At 38.7% G+C, this 23,716-nt stretch overlaps 1 protein-coding gene across 5 annotated transcripts in view; it reads left to right on the forward strand.

Annotated features, from left to right (window-relative positions):
* esrrg.S (estrogen related receptor gamma S homeolog) overlaps positions 1-23,716 on the forward strand; it is a 156,863-nt gene that overhangs the window by 89,251 nt on the left and 43,896 nt on the right. For all 5 annotated transcript variants that reach the window (XM_018264983.2, XM_018264986.2, XM_018264984.2 and 2 more), the window contains 2 exons: positions 16,963-17,073; positions 22,691-22,852. In XM_018264983.2, coding sequence (XP_018120472.1) covers positions 16,963-17,073; positions 22,691-22,852 — 273 coding nt within the window. The remainder of the gene's footprint in view (positions 1-16,962; positions 17,074-22,690; positions 22,853-23,716) is intronic.

The following is a 23,716-nucleotide window of genomic DNA, read 5'->3' on the forward strand; positions in this document are numbered from 1 at the left end:
AACTCCCTTAATAATTATATAGTTAATAAAGTACTCCCTCTGGTAAAATATAAGGATGTTATAAGTTAGAGAGGAATTCCATGATCATATAAAAACGCAAGGCCTTATACAGGTCATGGAACAACGAGATGACTTCTAATATTATCATATTTTCCAACAAGGGGTACTTTATTTATTATAATACACAAGTTTCAGTGAGTCATGTGACAGAAATGACATTACTAAGCTCCAGTTATAACTGATGACATCATTACGCACCGTTTATAAAGGTATAATTTACAGGATATTCATGGCTCTTGTGCATTTAATATATATATATAATACACAAACGCTATCAATATCTTGTAAATTATATCCTTATAAACGGTGAGTTCTGATGTCATCAGTTAAAAATGGTGAGTTCTGATTCGGTCAGACGAATCACTGACATTTGTGTATTATAATAAATAAAGTACCCCTAGTTGTAAAATATGAGGATATTAGAAGTTACCTCGGAGTTCCATGACCTGTATAAAAAAACTCGGCCTTCAGCCTCGTGTTTTTATATGGTCATGAAACTCCTCGGTAACTTATAATATCCTTATATTTTACAAGAGGGGGTACTTTATTCACTATATATATATATATATATATATATATCTATCTATATATATATATATATATATATATATATATATATATATATATATATATATATATATATATATATATATATATAACGAATACTCTAATTAAGGCTGAGATAAATCCATAACGAACCATATAGGAACCTCTGAAGCGATTTCATCAGTGGCCGACGTGTCACACAACCCAGACAATCCGCTTAGGGAGAAATGAGAGATAAAATATGACTGTAAGTAAGTTAACTAAGCACATTACAGTGTGTGAGAGTAAATGGAGTTAGTCTATTGTACATGTTTAATTTCCTATTAGTCTCTGATGTTTAATACAGCAGCCTGAGCCGGGGCTTCTGTAAATTCAGTTAAATATGGTGCATTGTCTAAACATATCAGCGCTCCAATCAGTCACCGGGGCCGCTGATAAGCACTCTCTTGCATTATTGAATCTACAAAAGGGACGTGGTGCAGGCACAAAGATAACAGCTACTTATTTTACTTTAAAAACACTGGCTCGCCTTTGCTGCCACCGCCATGACATTCGTTAAAAGTTATGTGATTTGTTTTATGGGACTGACTTGACTGTTTTTTGTTTGTAGGCAGTGAATAAAAAATCCCCCCCCCACCCCGGCCAGGGCGCTGAGGTGCCCCAGCAAGTAGGACTTGTGTTGGATTAAAGGAACAGTTCAGTGTAAAAATAAAAACTGGGTAAATAGATAGACTGTGCAAAATAAAAAATGTTTCTAACTTATTTAGTTAGGCAAAAATGTAATGTATAAAGGCTGGAGTGACTGGATGTCTCACATAATAGCCCGAACTCTAGGTGGCAACCCTACTTGTATCCCAGCTACTTCAGGGACTGCTGTGTGTAAGAACAGAGTTAGCCATGCTTGCTCTGAAGCTGCTTATGTAATATAATGTGAAATATTCCTGCACTTGTTTGAGCAATGACAGCTGTAACAAAGACAAGACACTATTCTGCCATGTAATGCTTGAAATTTGGGTTTGACCCCAAGGCAAACATTCTTGTAGTCGTAGAAGGCCCTGGAATTACTCGGGATGATGTCATACATATGTATCTGTTGTGCGCCTATCACGGAGGTTATGTCTGATTAGTGGAGCCGGAGCTCTTGGCAGAAGAGCAAGTGTGCTTGTCACTCAACGTTTTATAGCCGTCAGATTCTTTTACAGTCTGGGTTTTGTTAACAGAAGCGGTTAATGTATGCTTCCCTAATCCCTCGTCAGTAGACGTGCACCTCCAGCCTTACCAGTTTAATTAACACGGAAATTCTCATATTATTTTGGGGCACTGATTACAGGCCCGGCTCTAAGTAGAAGCCAGTTTAGGATCCCGAGAGATTTGTGTTTTTTTCACAATGCCGAGCATTCTCTTCTTCTCTCCCGCCTGCCTTCCAGATAAGCAGCAGGCCTGCGCTCGATTTCATTACTATCACGCACACTTCATGGTCATCTTCTAATATTTGAAAGGATCATTTGTTAACTGGAAATGGTCAATTCTTTTTTTTTTCCTCCAGCTTTTGAAATATAATTTTCAATTTTTAATTTGATTCATTTAGACGAAATCATTAATCAGGGTTGAAACTGAGTTAATTTTCTGGAAAATAAATGAGGTTGTTAGAGTGAACATTATTAAGTGGGTTCTTTGTAAGGGAAGGATAATAGCTGAAAATATAAAACTATAGCAGTTAGGGGCTTTGGGAAAAAATGATGGTTTTAATAAACTGTAGTCATTTATTTGAAAAAGGAAATAGAACTGGACACATTTAGAATTAATGACACTTTAATCAGTAGACTAAACAATTTATTAACGAAGAAACGGGAGTAAAATATATTCCAGTCACCTTTTTCCCCCGCTTTTATTAAATCAGAGTTTTCTATAGGGTCTGCAAATAGAGGTAACTATTCTTGGCCCTAAACATATTAGGGACCCCTCCCCCCCAACAGCAGTTGTTGGAAAGAAGAATGAGGGATAGCAGGTACAGTTATGAAAGGTGGAAACAGAAGGGTAGACAGTAGAAAAAGACAAAGGTGGAGATGGAGACAAAGGAGCAAAATTCAAATAGTAATGTAAGATGTAGAGAGAATAGCAAGATGGAGGCAGTAGGGCAAGATGGAGACAGAAGGGCAAGATAGAAACCGTAAAGCAAGATGAAGAGAAAATGGCAAGATGGAGAAAGTAAGGTAAGGTGAAGACACTAAGGCAAGAATAAGACAGTACGGTAAAATGGAGACAATTGAGCAAGACAGAGTCAGAAAGGCAAGACAAAAACAGAAGGGCAGAATGAAGACAGAAGAACAGAAGTGTGTTAGTACTCCAGGTACAGTATTAATATGGTGATTAGTCCAATTTTAATTTCGATCAGGAAGGATCTTTCCCATTTTTTAGACACCGGAGACAGCTTTGTAGGTGTTTTAGTTGAAAGTCTTCACTCTTGTGGTTCTTCTGCTGGACAGCATTGCTAGAAGAAGTTGCCTGGGGTTCCCTGGTGTCTGCACTCCAAACAAGAGATTCACTATTATTGTAGCACAGCCCTTTACAATTTCAGAGACCCTTCCTTCCACATTGGACCAGAGGAGAAGGGTGGTTGCACCCTGGGGAAGTTATGGTGCATGGACTATTCCATACTGAGGCTAATGGCACTGTTGTTTTCTATGTCTGCAACAGGCGGGTATTGGTCATTAGCCCACCAACCGAAAAATGCTATTATTTTCTGTTTGCCTAAACAACAGAATGGTCTAAATACCCTCTGCCCAGCATTTATACTGTTAAACACTGCAGTTGTAACCCACAATGAATATCTGCAGCAACCCATTATAATGCTTCAAATCATATCCTTAAATAAGATGTTTTATTTCAAGTTAACTCTTTTTGATTAAATATTTACAAGCCTTCCGCACTTTGTATGCGGCCAACGATCTGTCGATAAGTGCCCTATTATTAAGTTTAAATTTTGCAGAAGGTACAGAGAAAATATAATCGCGTTCTAAACTCATAGCTGTACCAGAAAGCATAGCAATATGATTGGTCAAATAATTAATGCTGTGGTTGGAACACTGCAGCTGTAAATATAGATCCATTTGCTAGGCCTATTATTGTCCTATACATAATGCAGATAAAATGTCAATAGAGAAAAAAAAAGCATTGTTATAAATCTTGCTGAAGCAGAGGATGCACTTGAAGATATAATTTATTGTGCATGGCTATTATATAGATAGATAGATGATAGATAGATAGATAGACAGACAGACAGACAGACAGACAGACAGACAGACAGATAGATGATAGATAGATAGATAGATAGATAGATAGATAGATAGATAGATAGATAGATAGATAGATAGATAATAGATAGATAGATAGATGATAGATAGATGATAGATAGATGATAGATAGATAGATAATAGATAGATAGATAGATAGATAGATAGATAGATAGATAGATAGATAGATAATAGATAGATAGATAGATAGATAGATAGATAGATAGATGATAGATAGATAGATAGATAGATAATAGATAGATAGATAGATAGATAGATAGATAGATAGATAGATAGATAGATAGATAGATAGATAATAGATAGATATAGTGCTGATGATGGTGTAGGCAGCTCTGCTAAGGTATTCTGGGAAAAGTAGGGAAAAACAAACTTTTTCAACATTGTTAGGACCTGGCCAAGTGGTTTATTGGCATTGGTGATTTTTGTGCTCAGGGGGCTAATTATCAACATTACTATGCATTTCCTTCTGTATAAAGAAACATTATAGACTATTAATGCCAGCTAGGAGAAATTCTTGCAGGTGGAAGGTATTACAACCTACTACATTAGGCCTATTATGTTAATCTCCATGATCACACTGTAATACGTCTCTGGGTGGATCACGCCATGGGTAAAACTGTACTGTATGTAAATATATATATATATATATATATATATATATATATATATATAATGAAGGAATCAATCTAATTATCTTGCATGCTTGACTTCGGTTTCTTTCCAGTTTTCTATGGTGGAATCCACCTGATTTAAAGTAGGGTTTATTTATTTGTCTTTTAGAAATTGGTGAAAATATGAATACAGGTATGGGATCCGTTATCCAGAAACCCATTATCCAGAAAGCTCTGCATTACGAAAAGGCCGTCTCCCATAGACGCCATATTATTCAAATAATTACATATATACAAATAAATACAAATGATTTCCTTTTTCTCTATAATAATAAAACAGTACCTTGTCCTTGATCCCAACTTGATTAAATAATGAATCCTTAATGGACGGAAAGATGTTTATGTTATATGTATATATATATATATATATATATATACATATAAAATACACCATGAATATCCTGTAAATATTATAAATGTTGCTTTGTGATGTCATCAGTTAAAATCAGAGCTTAGTGATGTAATTTCTGTCATGTGACTCACTGAAACCTGTGTATTACAATAAATAAAGTATTTTAAAAATATGAGGATATTAAAACTCACCTCTGAGTTCTATGACCTGAATGAAAACCTTGTGTTTTTTATTGTCACGGATCTCCCCAGTAACTTATAATATCCTTACATTTTACAAGAGGGGATACTTTATTCACTATATAAATTTAAATGAATTATATATATATATATATAATTGTGTTGATGCATTTGTGGTTGGCAGCTTCTCTGTTCACAGTCAGTGCCGCTAATCCTATGCCATATCAGGTTCTCATTGGATAATTTTTGCCTTAGTGTTGTTTTTCTGAAGTTTTTTTTACCCAATGTAAAGTGCAACTTTTCGAGATATCTTTGTTGCACATTTAAAATTGCTAATGGTTTGGCACTCCTCCAAACATATCAGACGGGAAGCCGGGTGTGTGTTTTTCAGCACAGGAGATGTTCGTTTTCTGGCAAAGGCTCTGTTATACAGTGGCTGGAAATTTCTCATTCTACTAAGTGTCGCTAGAAAAAAACTCACGACTGATACATTTTGTATTTTTATTTTAATAACTGCTGTCACAAAGCCCCCAAATAATCCTTACTTACCGAACGCTTATGATTAACAGCTGTAGATCAGAGGATTTGTGGAGTAGCCGTACCCTTGAGTCTGACACTAAACTGTTTATTGGGTACTTGGGGATACTCATGTGATGAAGGCAGCGTTTATGACATGGAGAAGTCGCTGTTCTTGTGGGATTAACCTATTCAAACTTGTGTTCATACAACTCAGACAAGGATTGAAAGTCAGAGACATTATTGCGTCAGGTTGTAGGGCTGCATAGAGTCTTGGTCAGTGCTGGAAGGAGCTAAATTGCTGCCGTCTCCTATAGGAAACAGTGGGGGTCATTTATAAAGTTTGAGCAGCGCATATTCATTCGCAAATGGTTGTACTGGCCATGTTTTTTCCTGAAAACTAAAAATTTGAACTGCTGTGCCCATCTTTCCGGTTTTTGCCAATTCGCATTGAGAATACATTTTTGCAAATGGCGCGCAAATAGAAAGGGAATTTGAGTGCGCGCATCCAATGTGCGAGGTTGTTGTTGACAGTTACTTAAATTTGAACTTTGCAAAACTGTTTTGCGAATATTTTCTCCGCCACAAAAGTTGCGGCGTACTTCAGTCAATGGGGTAAATTAATCAAAGAGTGAAGTTCCGCCACTAGAGTGAAATTCCGCAGCTCTCAATTCATTTCTATGGGATTTTGAAAGACGTATTTATCAATGGGTGAAAGTGAAAGTTCACTCTTGGATAACTACGCCTTTTAAAATCCCATAGAAATGAATGTAGAGTGGCGGCATTTCACTCTAGTGGCGGAACTTCACTATTAACTTCACTCTTTGATAAATATACCCCACAGAGTGCTCATGTAAATATTCGCAATTTGCGATTTTTGACATATTTAAAAAAACTCTTATAGACATTCGCATTGTGAAAAAAAATGTTGCAATTCTGTTTGCACCACACTTATTCAGCTTTATAAATATAACCATGCACAGGGCAAATATATTCACTCTGTGAACCAATCGGCCTTGTGCGAAGTTTATAAATGACCCCCAGTATGTTTTAATGACGTTTTTAATCATCCAGGTTATAATATACAGTATTTGGTAATGGTAGGTCCACAGTGTCGGACTGGCCCGGCGGGATACCGGGAAAATACCTAGTGGGCCCCCGCCGGGCCAGACCCCCTCTCCCAAACAGTTTTTTTAAAAAAAATTCGGCACATCGCAGCGCCGTTTGCGCATGCGCAACGTTTACGCATGCGCGCCTAGCGCCGTTTGCGCATGCGCGATGCGCCGCCATGGCAATTATGCCGAGTGGCGATTCACTTTACAAGTAGGTGGGGGGGCCCTGGACACCAGTCCCGGTGGGCCCCGGGCCCCCCAGTCCGACCCTGTAGGTCCAAAGCCAGTGGTGTAACTAGATATTACTGGGCCCAACAGCAAATTATTTTTCAGGCCCCCAAAATGTCTAGAAGTTGACCTGTTTTACCAATATTTATTGAAATAGTATATGAATTAGGGCCTCATGGGGCCCCTATACCTCCTGGGCCCCCTGCAGCCACAGGGTCTGCTTCCTTTGTAGTTAGGCCCATGTCCAATGCAATCTTGAAACGGTTTCACCTCTTATCCAAGCAACGAGTGGTAAAACATCTTCTACTCAACAAGTCCAGTTACATTAGATCTTCAACTAGTAAATAATTGACATTCTCCAGTGGTATTGCAAGATTTGTGCAGAATAAACTTTTATTGTATTTCCCATCCCGTTTCCGTAGTCTATAGCTGTCCGTTAGATTGCAGGATAAGGGACCACGGCTGGTTTATCTACAAATATCTTCCCTTACATATTTATTTTGCTCATGGAGTTGCCTAATCAGTGAAAGTTTAATAGAAACATAACATGTCCAAGTCATTTTGGTATATTTCATCTATACCATTTGGTTCTAAGTTTTCCAGGGGACATATTTATCCCCATAGAACCACCCGAATCATTTTTCTTCATAAAGCAGGTCATGTGTGATGTAATGATAAAGCAGAATAAGTCCGAGGTATGGACTTTAATTATGGTTCAGTGAAGCAGTTAATTACAATCCAATATATCCCAGCTCTATGTGTGTTATGGTCTCGAATTACAGGCTTTGCTCGGCAGTACAAAACAAAAAGAGTTTAAATCATTTAGCTTTGATGGCCATTGTCTCTGTTCTGTTCCTATGTCCTAAAAATATCTAGATAAGCTGCTCTGATTGGATATTTATATGCAGTTCTATCTAGACGCAAGGATCACAGTTAAAGAGTAAAAAGGGACTAGTAACAATGGATGACCAGCACCCTCTTTAGGGAGAATGGGGGCTTCTATAGGGCATGTTTATCCCTATTCTTTCTGCAAGATTCTGCCTTTATACATATGAGTAGAATGAAGACATTGTACACAGCACAATAGAAAAAAATAAGAGGTGGCTTATTGAGCGTTTGATTCATAAAGTAATAAGCCTCCATAAAATCATTCAGTTCCATGGCTGCCGTGCATCTTTCACTAGGGAGTCAGGATATATTGAACATTGAAATGGAAAACAACTGTCATTGAATTACATTACAGTGCAGTGATATATGGCAACGCTAAGCAGAGGATTCTTCCCTAGGATCATGGGGTTGTACAGTGAAGAGTAAAATAAAGGCAGCTAGTCAGATTACACAATGCTGAAGAGGTCAATGCAATACATACAGCAAGCTATTATTATTATGTACATGATATAAGGGACTTTGGGTGCAGGAGGATTTTTTTTACTATTTCCTTTTTTTTTTATGGCAGGTACAAATCGAATGCTTGTCCAAGGCTGTTTGTGAAAATTTATTTTAGCTGCTAGTCCTTCTTATCTCTCTACTGATTCAATCCACTAGAAGCAGATTTGTCTTTAGGGGAACACAAAGGGGAAATTACCACTGGTCCTCCTAGGGTAGAGCCACACAGACCAGCAGATGTAGGTAGGAAGACTATGATGAAACTCAATAGTTTAGCTGCAGCTCTTGTCTGTGCAGGCACTGTAGCAGCCAGTCACATTAGGTATAACAGCCCCTAAGAAGGGATTTTGGCTGTGGAATAGTAGGTATAGAGAGATGGTGCCTATAGTAACAGTGGATAATAGTCTCTGGGAAGGGAGTGTGACTGTGGGATAGCAGGTATAGTAGGGAGAGATGGTGTCTATAGTAACAGTAGATAATAGTCTCTGGGAAGGGAGTGTGACTGTGGGATAGCAGGTATAGTAGGGAGAGATGGTGTCTATAGTAACAGTGGATAATAGTCTCTGGGAAGGGAGTGTGACTGTGGGATAGCAGGTATAGTAGGGAGAGATGGTTTCTATAGTAACAGTAGATAATAGTCTCTGGGAAGGGAGTGTGACTGTGGGATAGCAGGTATAGTAGGGAGAGATGGTGCCTATAGTAACAGTGGGATAATAGTCTCTGGGAAGGGAGTGTGACTGTGGGATAGCAGGTATAGTAGGGAGAGATGGTGCCTATAGTAACAGTGGGATAATAGTCTCTGGGAAGGGAGTGTGACTGTGGGATAGCAGGTATAGTAGGGAGAGATGGTGTCTATAGTAACAGTGGGATAATAGTCTCTGGGAAGGGAGTGTGACTGTGGGATAGCAGGTATAGTAGGGAGAGATGGTGCCTATAGTAACAGTGGGATAATAGTCTCTGGGAAGGGAGTGTGACTGTGGGATAGCAGGTATAGTAGGAAGAGATGGTGCCTATAGTAACAGTGGATAATAGTCTCTGGGAAGGGAGTGTGACTGTGGGATAGCAGGTATAGTAGGGAGAGATGGTGTCTATAGTAACAGTGGGATAATAGTCTCTGGGAAGGGAGTGTGACTGTGGGATAGCAGGTATAGTAGGGAGAGATGGTGCCAATAGTAACAGTGGGATAATAGTCTCTGGGAAGGGAGTGTGACTGTGGGATAGCAGGTATAGTAGGGAGAGATGGTGTCTATAGTAACAGTGGATAATAGTCTTTGGGAAGGGAGTGTGACTGTGGGATAGCAGGTATAGTAGGGAGAGATGGTGCCTATAGTAACAGTGGATAATAGTCTCTGGAAATGGAGTGTGGCCGTGGAATAGCAGGTATAGTCCCAGTCCGGACCTAATAGCAGGTATAGTAGGAAAAGATGGTGCCTATAGTAGCAGTGGGATAAGAAATTGGGGCTGTAAGATCTATTACCCCTAAAGGCAGCCCTTCCTGATATTATTTGGGTCTTGTCACTTGACAGTTGCCATGATACCAAATGGCTATATATTATATAAAAAGGTTGAAGAATTAATTAATCAGTAAATTACGCATTATTGTAGACAATACACTGTTATAATGTTTATTATTTTATTTTTTTTGATGCTGTATCTGGTTTCCGGTCTCTGCAGCATATCATTTCACATCCGTAAACAATGCAGCAGTAAAATAATTACACGAGACTGGAAAGTTAAAGACCATAGGAAAAAAAATGCACAGATCTAAAAAGGAGTGGGGGTTTAAATTGAACACAAACAGAAGAGCCTGAAGCAGCTCCGGGACACATTTCATAATAAAGAGATACTTATCCCAATGGTATTGCCCAAGATCTGATTAAAATACAATTTAATGGCAATCCCTGGCAGGTATTGATACAGAAACAACAGCACTATTTCAGAAGGTAATTATAATGCACAGTATTACATTGACCTGAAATAGATCCAGACTTATTAGGCTTTCCTAATGTTAAGCACATGCTAGGATTTCTATCTTTTGAGCAATGGAATCCTTTCTGATCAATTCTTTTCTCCGCTGGTTGGAGATATCTATATTGGTCTTGAGATCACATGGTTTGTGCCATCAGAAATATAATATTACCAATAAATCTTCAATTAATCACTGGAGAATAAGCTGAGGAACAGATGCAGGAGGTGTAAGCCAGATAGAATGTCACTCTGGAGAAGAGTGCTGGTATTACAAAAGAAATGAAGGTGGGTGGATGGGGGGTTCCCGGTAAAACAAACCCCCCTTTATGCTGTAGAAAGGCATTGTTTGGTAGATTCAATTACAGGCATGGTGGGGTATATATTATCATCCCTTTATACATAATGTGCTCGTCACTGGGAAAATATGTGAGGGAATTCAATGTCATTGGATCACTGTGTTTTTTTGCTTTGGAATATGAGCAAAACGATCTGTTTACTCCCAGTTATTCATAGACTTTGTATAAATCAACTGTTATTCATAGTCATCAGGATATTGCTATCATGTCCAGTCCAAAGTCCTAACAAAGCTCTTCTTCAGGGGAACTTGTGATTATATGGGAGGTATTTGTTTTAGAACCCCAGTATGAGAGAGGTCCATTGGGGGTTACATTGTAGATACAAATACAAAGGAGTGTACTGGGACAGTTAACCCATAGGATTTACTAGGGGCAGTCTGAATCCATGATTTTTAGACTAAATACCAAATCCCCCCAAAAAAATGGCATTTGCATACTCAAATTTGAGAAAAATTCCACAATAGTATATAATTGGTGAAGAGAAATTTATTATGTACATTTGATCAATACAATCATGTGACTTTATGAATTCTTTTAAAAAAAATGTGTCCAAATCTTTACTTTGGTGCACCCTAGCATTTATTGGTCACCTGTTTTAAAGCAAGCATCTGATTGGGCGCTAGGGGATTTTATTTAGCACATTACCATAATTGTTCTTCTTTTACTGTCCAAAATGGGTTTTTTTCAGTAGTCCAAAATCTCCTTTGGCCCGTAGAATCCATGTAACGTCAGCCTTTTGGAAGAAGGAACGAGGAGTAACATGCTTGTCTTACATCTAGCAAAACAGGCTCTCATCTTGAAAGAGATTAACTGTATCAGAAAGATGTTCCCTGCTGTCATATTTGGCTTCCTTCTGCATTGTTAGAATGAGCCAGCTCTTTTTATTAAAGCGTTTCAGGTTACTCTGTGTTTTGGGCTTGTGCAGAGCTGAGAAAACATATCAGTGCCATTACTGGGCCCCTCTGAGGCAAAGTCATGAAATACTTCAGTCACCAGTGTTATTCCAGTCTTATTCCACTACATATATGGATGGAGAACTTGCCACTGTACTATATTAAATATCTTCATCATTGATTAAACTGCAACTTACAGAATTAGTCTGGTTGATGTTAGCTGAGGGCAGAAGGTTTAAAGATCCCGTAAGGAACCTGAAATTCCTGAAAATTCCCCCCAAAAGAACTGTACCACTGCACAAAACTGAAACTCTCCTTAACCAGAATTGGATTGAAAAATTAGAGTGGGTCAAGGCAAATAAAGGAACCCGTGTACCTCCTCTAGTGTCTTTTCTGCTATTCCATAAAAGCAGCTCTGCTCACAGTCTCAGGGATTCTGGGAGTTGTAGTTCCTCCTGCAGCTGAAGGGCTTCAGTTGGCGATCCCTGCTATAGTAGCCGTCAGGTATCTACGAAGCATTTAATTTCTTCACTGTTGCATGAAATGAGGCTGGTACTCCCAATGGGATTCTCCCTTATTTCCACCAAGATTTGCATCTTGGGGAGTAATGAAGAGTTCACTAGGTGTCAGCGCCAGTGTATAGATAGCTGTTTAAAAATAATGAGGTATTGGATATTGTTAGACTCATTTATTCCCAAGATCCCTGAATCCACTTTTAACATGCAAATGCTTTTTTTTTTCTCTTTTCCCCCTTAAAACCCTGAAGACCTGAAGACCATCTAAAAGGAACAAATGAGAATGTTTGTGCAAAACACTTTTAACTCCATAGGGGTAATAATAAGACTGTAGAGAAGCAGCTAATTGTTATCTGAACCTGCAAGAGCTGTCAGTAGTGGGTAGTCAGTCACAAGTGCTAAGGAGCCATAGTTGTGCCCGTTGAGCACCCAAGGCAAAGCACTTGAGTAGTGATGGGCGAATTTGCGCCGTTTTGCCGAAAAATTTGCGAATTTCGCGCGAAATTCACGAAACGGCGAAAAATTTGCGAAACGGTGCCCGTTTTTCGGAAAAAAATTTTTTGACGCCGGCGTATTTTTGCCGCGAATTTTCGCGGGCGTTTCGCGAATTTATTCGCTGGTGGCGAAACGTGCAAATTCGCGCCTGGCGAATAAATTCGCCCATCACTACACTTGAGCCAACGCATAGGGCACTGCACTTAGAGGGAATATATATGGGCTCCAATAGGTGGGCTCAAAGAGTTGCACCCGGCATTAGTATAAATTCTGGTGTACATCTTACCTCAGAAGTCCCCAACCTTTTTTTTTACCCATGAGCCACATTCAAATGTAAAAAGAGTTGGGGAGCAGCACAAGCATGAAAAAAAGCTCATGAGGGCACTTGATATTGGGTAGCACTGTATGGACTAGCAGCCTACAGAAGTCTCTGTTCACAGTTCACAAAAATTGCCTCCAAGCTAGGAATTCAAAAATAAGTATCTGCTCAACAGAGCCGGGCCGGCAGAATGCATTTGCGAATGGACGATGGCACGCATGCGTGAATCAATGCTGCCGCGCATGTGCAAACCGACACAAGAGCGAACAGATGCTGAGAGTCCAGACAGGAGAGAGGGGACCAGACTAGGGGTAAGAGTCAGAGAAGCCCCCCCCCCAGCTTTGCGCCCTAGGCATGTGCCTACTCTGCCTACCCCTAGTTCCGGCCCTGCTGCTCAAGGCCACTGGGAGCAACATCCAAGGGGTTGGTTAGCAACATGTTGCTCGCGAGTCTCTGGGTGGGGATCACTGTCTTACCTGATCACTTTAATTCTTGATAACTTCATGGCAAAGGAGGAGTCTGACAAGCTTGATCGTTCTCTGTGTTAGAAAAACTCACAAGCCCCATTGTTAACATTATCAAGATGCCTTAACAAAATTAAAGTCTGGAAATAAGTGGGGAATGAAACCAAGGCAAAAGGGGTATACTTTTAATAATGACATAGCTAATTCCTGGGCTCCACCAACAATTCATTTAAGGCCTCCCTAAAGTTTGAAAATGAGATATTTTTTAAAAGCATATAATGAAACTACTCATTAGTCAGTGCTCCACTGGGGAACCCTGTTGGCCCCCCTATGCAGTCACATGATGTGGAGCAGCCACTTTCATTTCATGAGTCAGTAACAATGCTGCATTAATATATTGTTTGCTCTACCTCCACCCTGTAGCACTGGCCTCAGATTACTGATTTGCGCTTAAAATTTGTTTTTAGAGATGGTGCAAGTCAGGGCTTTTTTTTTATCTGCTTTTATTGCAAGTTGTAGTTTTCAGCAAAAAATTAAATAAAAAAAAATAAGAGTCTAATGGACTGACTCTCCCATACTGTAGAGCTACGGGAGGTTTTGGTTTTCACCTGAGCTTGGCACTTTTACCCCTGATATGCTGTAAATTGATTACAGTAGTTGTCAGGTGAGTGGCTTTATCTGATGTCAGCAATGCGACTTAAAAAAGGTGCTGCCTTGCTGGAACAAATGATTTTTGCATGGCAGGAATAAAAATAGAAAGGCACGTTAAATGACATGCAGCCTTAAATTAACCCGTGGGGCTATTTAAGCACTTGGCAGCCCCTAGTGTCGGAAGCAGGAAAATGCACAGTAGATCCCCTAACTAATCTTGTCACTGAGCCAAGGAGTTTACATGTCTGCATTCTCCTGTATTAAGCAGAGTTCAGCAGGAACACCTTCCCCCCAAGTCTGCTTATTACCTGTACAAAAAGATTTCATTCAACAATAGCAGCATAGATACTCCCCTGTACTAAGAACCATTCAGCAGGAACAGTCCCCTAAGTTTGCTCATAGTCTGTACAGAGAGATCCCATAAAACTATGGCAGCATAGGTATTCCCTGTACTAAGTACAATTCCACAGGAACAGTTCCCTTAGTTTACTCATAGTTTGTACAGAGAGATCCCATAAAACTATGGCAGCATAGATATTCCCCTGTACTAAGCACAATTCAGAAGGAACAGTCCCCTAAGTTTGCTCATAGTCTGTACAGAGAGATCCCATAAAACTATGGCAGCATAGATATTCCCCTGTACTAAGCACAATTTAGCAGGAACAGCCCCCTAAGTTTGCTCATAGCCTGTACAGAGAGATCCCATAAAACTATGGCAGCATAGGCATTCCCCTGTACTAAGCACAATTCAGCAGGAAGATGGGAGTATTTAGTGACCCTCCTGTATCAGTTTCCTTGAGGATTATGTATCACTAAACATTAAAGCATCAGACTATGCATTTTCTCAGCCCTTGTTGGGGGGAGTAGTTCTATATCAAAGCAGAGTACAGAGGCTTTTTTTCCTCCCCCGGTGATATCCATCTTTAGCTCTTTTGCACTTTATATTCAGAGAAGGGAATTTATGTGCCAGTCCTATTGTGAAACCCAGGCAAATAAAATGATTGATTAGAATAGATTTATATTATTTAAATTCAGGCTGCAGTCCTATTACTATTTGATTAAACACACTGCTTTTCTGTGCTATCCATCTTTGGCATCCATGAAATCAGCCACCAAACAGGCGGGATGATAGCACCTGAATTATGCACAGTTCATTTTCTTCTCTTTGCTATTGAGATGTGGGGCCGCTATTCATAGTTCGACTTTTCAACATATGATTTGCTGCACATATTGCCCCTTGGATCCTTCTATGGCTAATTCACATTTCATGCCATGCTTTTAAATATATTTCTTTCTTTCTTTCTTTCTTTCTTTCTTTCTTTCTTTCTTTCTTTCTTTCTTTCTTTCTTTCTTTCTTTCTTTCTTTCTTTCTTTCTTTCTTTCTTTCTTTCTTTCTTTCTTTTTCTTTCTCTACATATTGTCTCCTCTCTCTACATCTCTATGGGGTCCGTTTACTAAAGTGCGGTAAATCTGACTTTAAGTTTCCGCATGTTATCGCTGAGAATATTTTTACGCCAGAATATTCGCAGCGACTAAGTTTACTAAGCAGTGATGCGCTCAGAAGTCATTGCGATCACTTGCAGTAACTACGTTAAGGAACCAGCTTACGTTAGCGGTAATTTTAGCGAGTTGCGAATATTCTGGCGAAAAATTGCGGTTTTGCGAATATTTATGCTATAAAATAGTCTTGTTTTATGGCGGTTATTATGGCAATTTTTACTGTGACATTTATGGCCAGAAATGCACCTTCAAAACTCATAAACTTTATTGACTAATGATAATACCATCCAACAACATTACCAGAGTAACACCAATCAAACATGTCTGCATCATATAAACCCTTCTGCCAATAGAATCATAGGAACAAGAAATGATACCAGTCAATCTCTTTGCTTCATAGAAATGCATAGTTTAATGTAGCCAATCACAATGAAACCAAAAAAGTGTAGAGGCTGACGAATCCTTGGACTGTGATGCCGCTGCCAATAATACGACTCTGAGCTGAAACTGCTGCTGTTGCACCAGATAGAAGCAGAAGCCAAAACATCCTGTCAGCAATAGCTACAGCTAATAGCTATCTCTCTCTCCTGTCAGCAAAGAATGATGGGTAAAAAAAATAAGTATTATGGGATATTTCCTGCCCCTTGAGAATTTTCTGGCGAAAAAAATACTTTTACGCCACTACATAGGTGGCGGTAAAAGTTTGCGAATATTCTGGCGTTAATTTTGTCTTTAGAACATTTAGCTGTTTAGTAAACCATGCGTTAATGTGTACGTAGCGTTATTTTCAGCGAATGCGATAACTGGCGAACAATTATTCTTGCGCAAGAAAATTCGCAAATTTATATTTACCGCAGGTTAGTAAACTGGCGATTACATATTTGGCGACAATTCTGTCTATATATTGTGCGAATATTTTTAACGCACTTTAGTAAACGGACCCCTTAGTCTATATCTTTTAATCTGTTCACACTTAAGTTATATAATCAATAATAATACCAGTAATCAGTCCGTACACTGATGATTATCAATCAATCCACCAGCAAATGATCTATCATCTATGTATATACTGTAGCTATTATGCGTCATCCATCCATTAGTATTTTAAGTACTTTGATATAGTTATTCATATTATTGAATGTTCATATTCATATACTTGTATTTTATAAATATGTTATTATTATCAAAAAGACATTTTGTTACAAATATGTAATATTTGTGTGTACAATATTAGATGGACTAAAGGTCCACTTAACTGCTTTGAGGACATATAGCATGGAAGCACCAAGGCTATTGTATTAATTCCCAACTCATCTTTCAGACTTTGTCAAGCCAGTGTATGGAATATTGTTAGCTGCTTCTAATTACACCAACCAGGTAGCTAACACTCAGTTTTCTTCTCCATAATTACACTGGAACCCTCCTTTTGTATTGCAGGAGTTCGCCTTGACAGAGTACGAGGAGGCCGACAAAAGTACAAGCGCAGGATAGATGCAGAGAATAGTCCATATCTCAATCCTCAGCTTGTCCAACCAGCCAAAAAGCCATGTAAGTACAGTATATATCTATTATTGTAGTTAAGTAACTGCTGTATACAAGTAAGTGATATAGCTGACAGTGTTGGGTACCATAGGTGCAAGGCTATTGTGATACTAAAAGTTATATATAGTTAGTTAGTTACATTGGTGGATCTCTGAGAAAGACTCATGGGGGATAATGGAATATCAATATGGGACAGTGAGCTGAGCACGTGAGCAGACAAAGCACATGAAGCACCTTGAATGGATCATGTCCAACTGCTCTTTTTAATGCAATGTCTTTGCTCTTCTTGGTGGCCTTAATCTGAATAAAGCTCAATATTTCAGTTCCTGACAGCCAAATAACTTTAAAGGGCTATAGAGAGTTAAAAAGATTAATTTATCAGTAAACCCTATGCAGCTGTGGTTTACTCAAAGCAAATTGTGCAGCCTTTCTGTTTTAAAGGAGAAGGAAAGGCCTGCAGCACTTGGTGGTACCAAATGTTAGGCACCCCCAAGTGATTTTATTGACTTACCTGACACCCCAGGCCGGTGCTCCTATCAGCAGAAAACTGCACCGGCCCGGGGTTATACCAGTGAGCACCTCGGAGCGTTCCACTTCCGTCTTCCTCCTTTTTCACTCTGCGCATGCTCAGTAGAAAAGCCGAACTTTAACTAAAAAGTTGCCTATTTTGTTCAACTGCGCATGCGTTTGCCCCGGGAAATTTAAAGACAGAAGAAGACATAAGTGGATCGCTCCGTGGTGCTCAATGGAATAACCCCGGGCCGGTGTAGTTTTTTGCTGATAGGAGCACCGGCCCAGGGTTTCAGGTAAGTAACTACAATCACTTAGGGATGCCTAACATTTGGCACCCCATGTGCTGCAAGCCTTTCCTTCTCCTTTAAAGTGCATGAAATGATATGTGTCATGATTATTAGCTTATTGGAGCCTCCAGCTTTCCTTGAAGGGAAATATTTATTCTAGTCTAGTCAGCCTATAAAACCACATCAAGTTAATCTATTCTAAAACACTCTTATTTGAAATGTACTTATAAATTCTTCATTCTCACCAATTATGGTTGGGGATTCCATGGTTTGCCTAATGTTTGGCTTATAGCATACAGGGCCTATTCTCCTCCAGTTATTACTAGTGCAATTTTGAGCTGAAAATCACCAGTATGCTGCTAATATCCCACCAAATTAAATGGAAAGCAGCAGTGGCACATTCAGCCAGGGGAAGAATACACCTCATGTGGCACCATCAGCCTAACAACAAAGTAAAAAAAAATTATTAGATTGCATTAGATTGAAAATGGGTCAGATATATCACTCACTCATTACAACTCCATTTAACATAATAAAACAGTATAGTGTTGTATTCTGCTATAATACACAAAAGCTATGAATATCCTGTAAATGATATCCTTATAAACGGTGTCATCAGTTATAAACGGTGTCGGTGAGTAGTGATGTCATTTTTGTCACATGACTCACGAAAACTTGTGTAATATAATAAATAAAGTTCCCCTTGTTGGAAAATATGAGGATAGTAGAAGTAACCTTGGAGGTCTTCGGCCTCGTGCTTTTATACGGTCATGGAACTCCTCAGTGACTTATAATATCCTTATATTTTACAATAGGGGGTACTTTATTCACTGTATATAGCAGTATAGGGAAAAGTTATGAGTCAGTAGGGTAGCTCCCACCTAAATGTATAAATATTCATATGTAGGTATAGGCGAATTTTTTTGCCTCGTTTCGCCGCAAAAATGACGCCCATAGACTTGAATGGCCTCGTGTGTCAAAAAAAAAGATGCGTGTCAAAACAATTTCTTTTTCAATGGGCGTCGGTGACATTTCGCCGGCGGTGAATTTTTGGCGAAACGAAATGGGTCAAATTCGCCCATCCCTATTCATATGCAGAAAAAACATTTGTCTGTGCACACCTTTTAGAACAAATTCCGAATTGCAAGTCTGTTATTGTCTAATTTATCATTTATTTTATTATTAGAAATAATATTTTACTGAAAATGCTTTAATTTACATTTAAACTGCCAGGCGTAGCTGTTGTGTCAACACAGGCAATTCTAGTACCTCTTTGTGTCTGTGCTTGTGAAGATAAAATAACAGAAATCTGCATGAATTGATTTAAGAAAAAAAAAATGTAAATTTATAAAATGTTGATTGTCTTCATCTTTACCAAGAGGGTCAATACTGAGCTCTTGAGCTAAAACCGACAACTCACGCCAAACGCGCGCACTTTTTTTCTTCATACCAACCGTAACAGATTTATCACTTTATGGATAAGGACATTTTAGCTTTATCAAAAGCAGAACCACCCGTTTTACAGAAAATTAAAGCTTAAGTGAACATATGGCATAGTTTTCCTTCGCGTTTCCAAAAACATTATGCTGATTATACCTTCAATTGTCCAATCTGGCGCATGCCACTCAGCTTGACCGTTCTGTAAATACATTTCAGGTTTGCATTAAGCAGATTATAATGAAAACTTTCGGATAATACAAGCAATTATAATAAAATCTACTGCTTAATTTCATCAGAGGTTTAATTTCCTCTGGATTTGGGAATGTAGAAATTACTCTTTCGGTTTTTTTTCCCCCTGTCATTGTTGACAGTGTCACTTACAAGGGACGTAGGTTAACAGTGCGGCGACGCTTCCATTGTGGAACGGGGAGATTATTGTGAAATTATGAATTACAATACCTTTAAGAAGATAACTACACCAATTTCAGTAAGCACCATTTGTCGAGGATAAACCAAGGCTTCTGAAATCATTATTCAGTGACTAAAGGCTTCCCCGAGCTAATTTAGCCCTGCTCAGCTAATTAGCTTGTTTTTGTTTAGCTCGGAGCATTTATAAAATGTAATTTTCACGACCTGTCAAAACAAACAAACAAAAAAGAAAAAAAGAAAATGCTGGTGAACCATCTCATTACTTTGCAACTTTCCTGCACCCGGCTTTTGAAAAAAAAAAAAAAATCAACAATTGTGCACAAAAGAGAAAAACCACAGAAAATTGGGTTTTATTGATTCCAATTAAGGAAACATTAAATAGGATTTACTTAGAAATAGTGCTTGCGGCTGTTCAATTTCCAGAACACTGGGGCATTGAGGGAAAAAAGCAGAATTTCATGAGATATTTTACCAGGGTGGGGGAAGCATAGGGTCATTTTGGCCTAGAAAGATGGGAATTTTTTAACATCCAACAGGGGAAGGGGCATATGCCAGCCTTCGATGTGGCCACCGTATACATTACTTAGTAAAAGACCATACAGGATATCATCAAATTGTTAAATAAATTATTATTTTTAAGATGTACGTCAGAGATGTCCAACCAGCTATTGTAGAACCTTCACTGTAATAATGTAATGAGACGTGACTAATTTAGGTCGTTTTGGTCACAAATGTATTCTGAGATGTGACTGCTGAGCTGGGTTTGGTAGGGGAAAACCTGTTCAGCCATGGTTTTATATTTCTGTCAACAAGATATAGGGAATGTTCATACTGAATTGTGCTTAGTACATGAGGATGCCTCTAGTGGCATAGATTTATGATATCTGTATGTGGGGGGGAAACATGGAGTACTTCTTGCTGCACCTATGTCTGGAGTTGACCTCATTCCCCAAGACACCCAACCATTGCCCCTGGACATTCTTTTGCTTAAATTCCTGAAAGGGTAGCAGTATACCAAAGGTCTTCAGACTAGTTTGCTTCCGCCCCCACCCCCATGTAGTCAGACCCCTCTTAGCTTATATCAAGGTTGCAGATATTTGAAACAATGGTCACGATAGTAAGTCTCCAATGGTACCAGTGATATTCAAGGCCCATAAACAAACATTCTTCTGGTTTTCATACCAGAAACCTCTTCCACTTTTTTAGGCACCTCAGGGGGACCTGCCCCACAGTTTGGGAACCACTGCTCTGTAGTGAAGCTATGGGATAAGGAAGGTTGTGACAGTGCAGATATATGCTTCAGTAATGCGTTCATAGAAAATAATAGTTCATTTGCCTGTTACTAGATGCATTTAACAAATATAACAACAACAGTGGTCCTTTAAAGCTTGCCTCAATAAATACAGGCTCTAACAGAAAATGAGACATTCATCAACTCATTTACAAGCCCGAAAGAAAATAATCTTATTTCAGCAACACGGTGCATCTATTTCTTCCTTTATCAAGTGCTTTGGAGAAACGCACTGCTACGAAGTTCATCTCTATTCATGGGCTAATTATCTGGTTGATTATATTGATTTTATTGTAATTAAAATAAATACTGAATGCTGGGGGCTCTTTTAAGTTTTTCCCTTAAAGAGGCTTAGAATACAAAATGGGAAGGAAAACCTACATTATGATGTTGGCTTGGAATGCAGAGTTTATATCCATGTTGAAAGAAGTCTCCTTGGTTGGCATCTGGTGAGGAGTTTAGTGGGGCCCATACAGCTGGAATTTTGATTATTTTAAGCTCAACTTAACAATAAATGAAATCATCTTTTTGAGCTCCTTCATGATTGCATTGTCTTCTGCCATATCTAGTTAATGAGGATTTATTGGGGTTTGCAGGTTCCACCTCATTATCTCTACTTCTGTATATAGAACATAGTGATATTGCTCACCAACAAAGGTGATTTCTTTATTTAAATATCAGACATTCATTAAAAGCCTCACTATATCACCTCCATCTATTGGTTGGCTATGAGTTTCTACATTTGCTATCTGAAAAAAGCAGTCAGTACATGTTATCTTGCCATGGCATTGAATGGGGCACAATCAGAAAATGTCATCCCAAATATTAAAAACCTTCTAGCCCTCAATATTTGGATACATTAAGAATGTCAACCCTGCAGCTTAACTCATAAGTTTTAAAGAAGGGTGTTCATTATTCACCCATTTCAACTCCATCATAGTGACATCATTAAGCATTATAAATGTATTTTACAGGATATTCATGGTTCTTGTCTGTTATTCCCTTAACAGCATAAATGTAAACATCTGGGGCCAATTTACCACCCGTTCTTTCTTATGGGGTGCGAAAATATGTTTTTCAGTGTTTTCCATGCAAAAGTCACACCATTATATGCTCCAATTACAGACCAACCAGACTTTTTGCCATACCTGGCCTAAGAGTGTGGAACATAAACAAGGGGGCATGCAAACATACAGGGAATACATATCTCTAGACCTGGTGAACCAATGATCATTGTAAAAGGCCACCATATTTCTCAAGTTGCCATCAACCCAGTGGAACAGTCTTTCAATTGAAAGCTCAGGAATCCCATGATTTTAATGACCCTTGTCTGCCCATGGATTGCATAGACTTTTTAGACGCTAAGAGTATGGAACTAAAACAACTGGGCATGCAAACATACAGGGTCTACATATTTCTAGACCTCGTGAACCAATGATTTTTGTAATAGGCCAACATTTTTCTCCAGTGGCCATCAACCCAGTAGAACAGTAATTGAATTGAAAGTTCAGGGATCCCACTATTTGAATGGCCCTGGCATGGCCATGAATTGTGTAGACTTCTTTGTTTAATATTGTTATTGTAATATAGTGGGTAAGCACTGTAGAGTCTTGGAAATATAATTCTGCTAATAACTGTGCACCACTTTAATCTTCTTTTTTAGATAACAAGATTGTCTCCCATTTGCTGGTGGCTGAACCAGAGAAGATCTATGCTATGCCAGACCCTACAGTCCCTGACAGTGACATCAAAGCCCTTACTACACTTTGCGACCTGGCTGATCGAGAATTGGTTGTTATCATTGGGTGGGCCAAACATATACCAGGTAAGGATTTTACCTTTATTAATAAATCTCTGCTTACCCAGTGTCCCAAGTTGGCTTTAGCATTGTGCAATAGTGATGGGGAAATACTATAATAATCTTAAATCTTATAAATATTGTATAACAGAATCAAGTTTTGCCCATTTATCTTCCAAACCACTCCAATTGATCAAATTGTATTTCATAGAAATGAACTGACAAAAAAAAATGAAAAAAGCTCCACAAAATATCTAAAGGTATTCGTCGCTACTGCAAATCTTATTCATGTAAATAAATCAAATGCCAGAATAAACAAGCAATAACTTTGTGTCAGGTGGAGAAAAATAGTTGGGGGATACAAAATAGGACAATTCTTTTTCTCAGGCATTTCACTCTTGGCTGGAGGTATCTTAATTAAAAGAACAGTAACACCAAGAAATTAAAGTTTTTTAAAGGAATGACAATATAATGTAGTGTTGTCCTGCATTGGTAAAAATGGTGTGTTTGCTTCAGAAACTCTACTATAGTTTATATAAACAAGCTGCTGTGTAGCCATGGGGGCAGCCATTCAAGCACAGGATACACAGTAGATAACAGATAAGTACTACTATAGTTTATATAAACAAGCTGCTGTGTAGCCATGGGGGCAGCTTCTCCTTAACTCCTTCCTCACTTCCCTGTTCCTCCTTGCTACCTGCCTTCACTTTTTTGCTGTCCTTTTGTTTTGCCCTTTGCCATTGTATAATGGGTCTACCTCTTTTGCTGTTCCTCCATACAGTATATGATATGAAAGCTCTTTATATTAGCTCTACTCTGAACCTTTGCAATTTTGAGACCTAGAAAAAAAACTAAAATGGAAATGAATGGCTAAAAAAATCCCTTTAGTCA

Source organism: Xenopus laevis, chromosome 5S, assembly GCF_017654675.1.
Source record: "Xenopus laevis strain J_2021 chromosome 5S, Xenopus_laevis_v10.1, whole genome shotgun sequence".
In the NCBI taxonomy this organism is placed as follows: Eukaryota; Metazoa; Chordata; class Amphibia; order Anura; family Pipidae; genus Xenopus; species Xenopus laevis.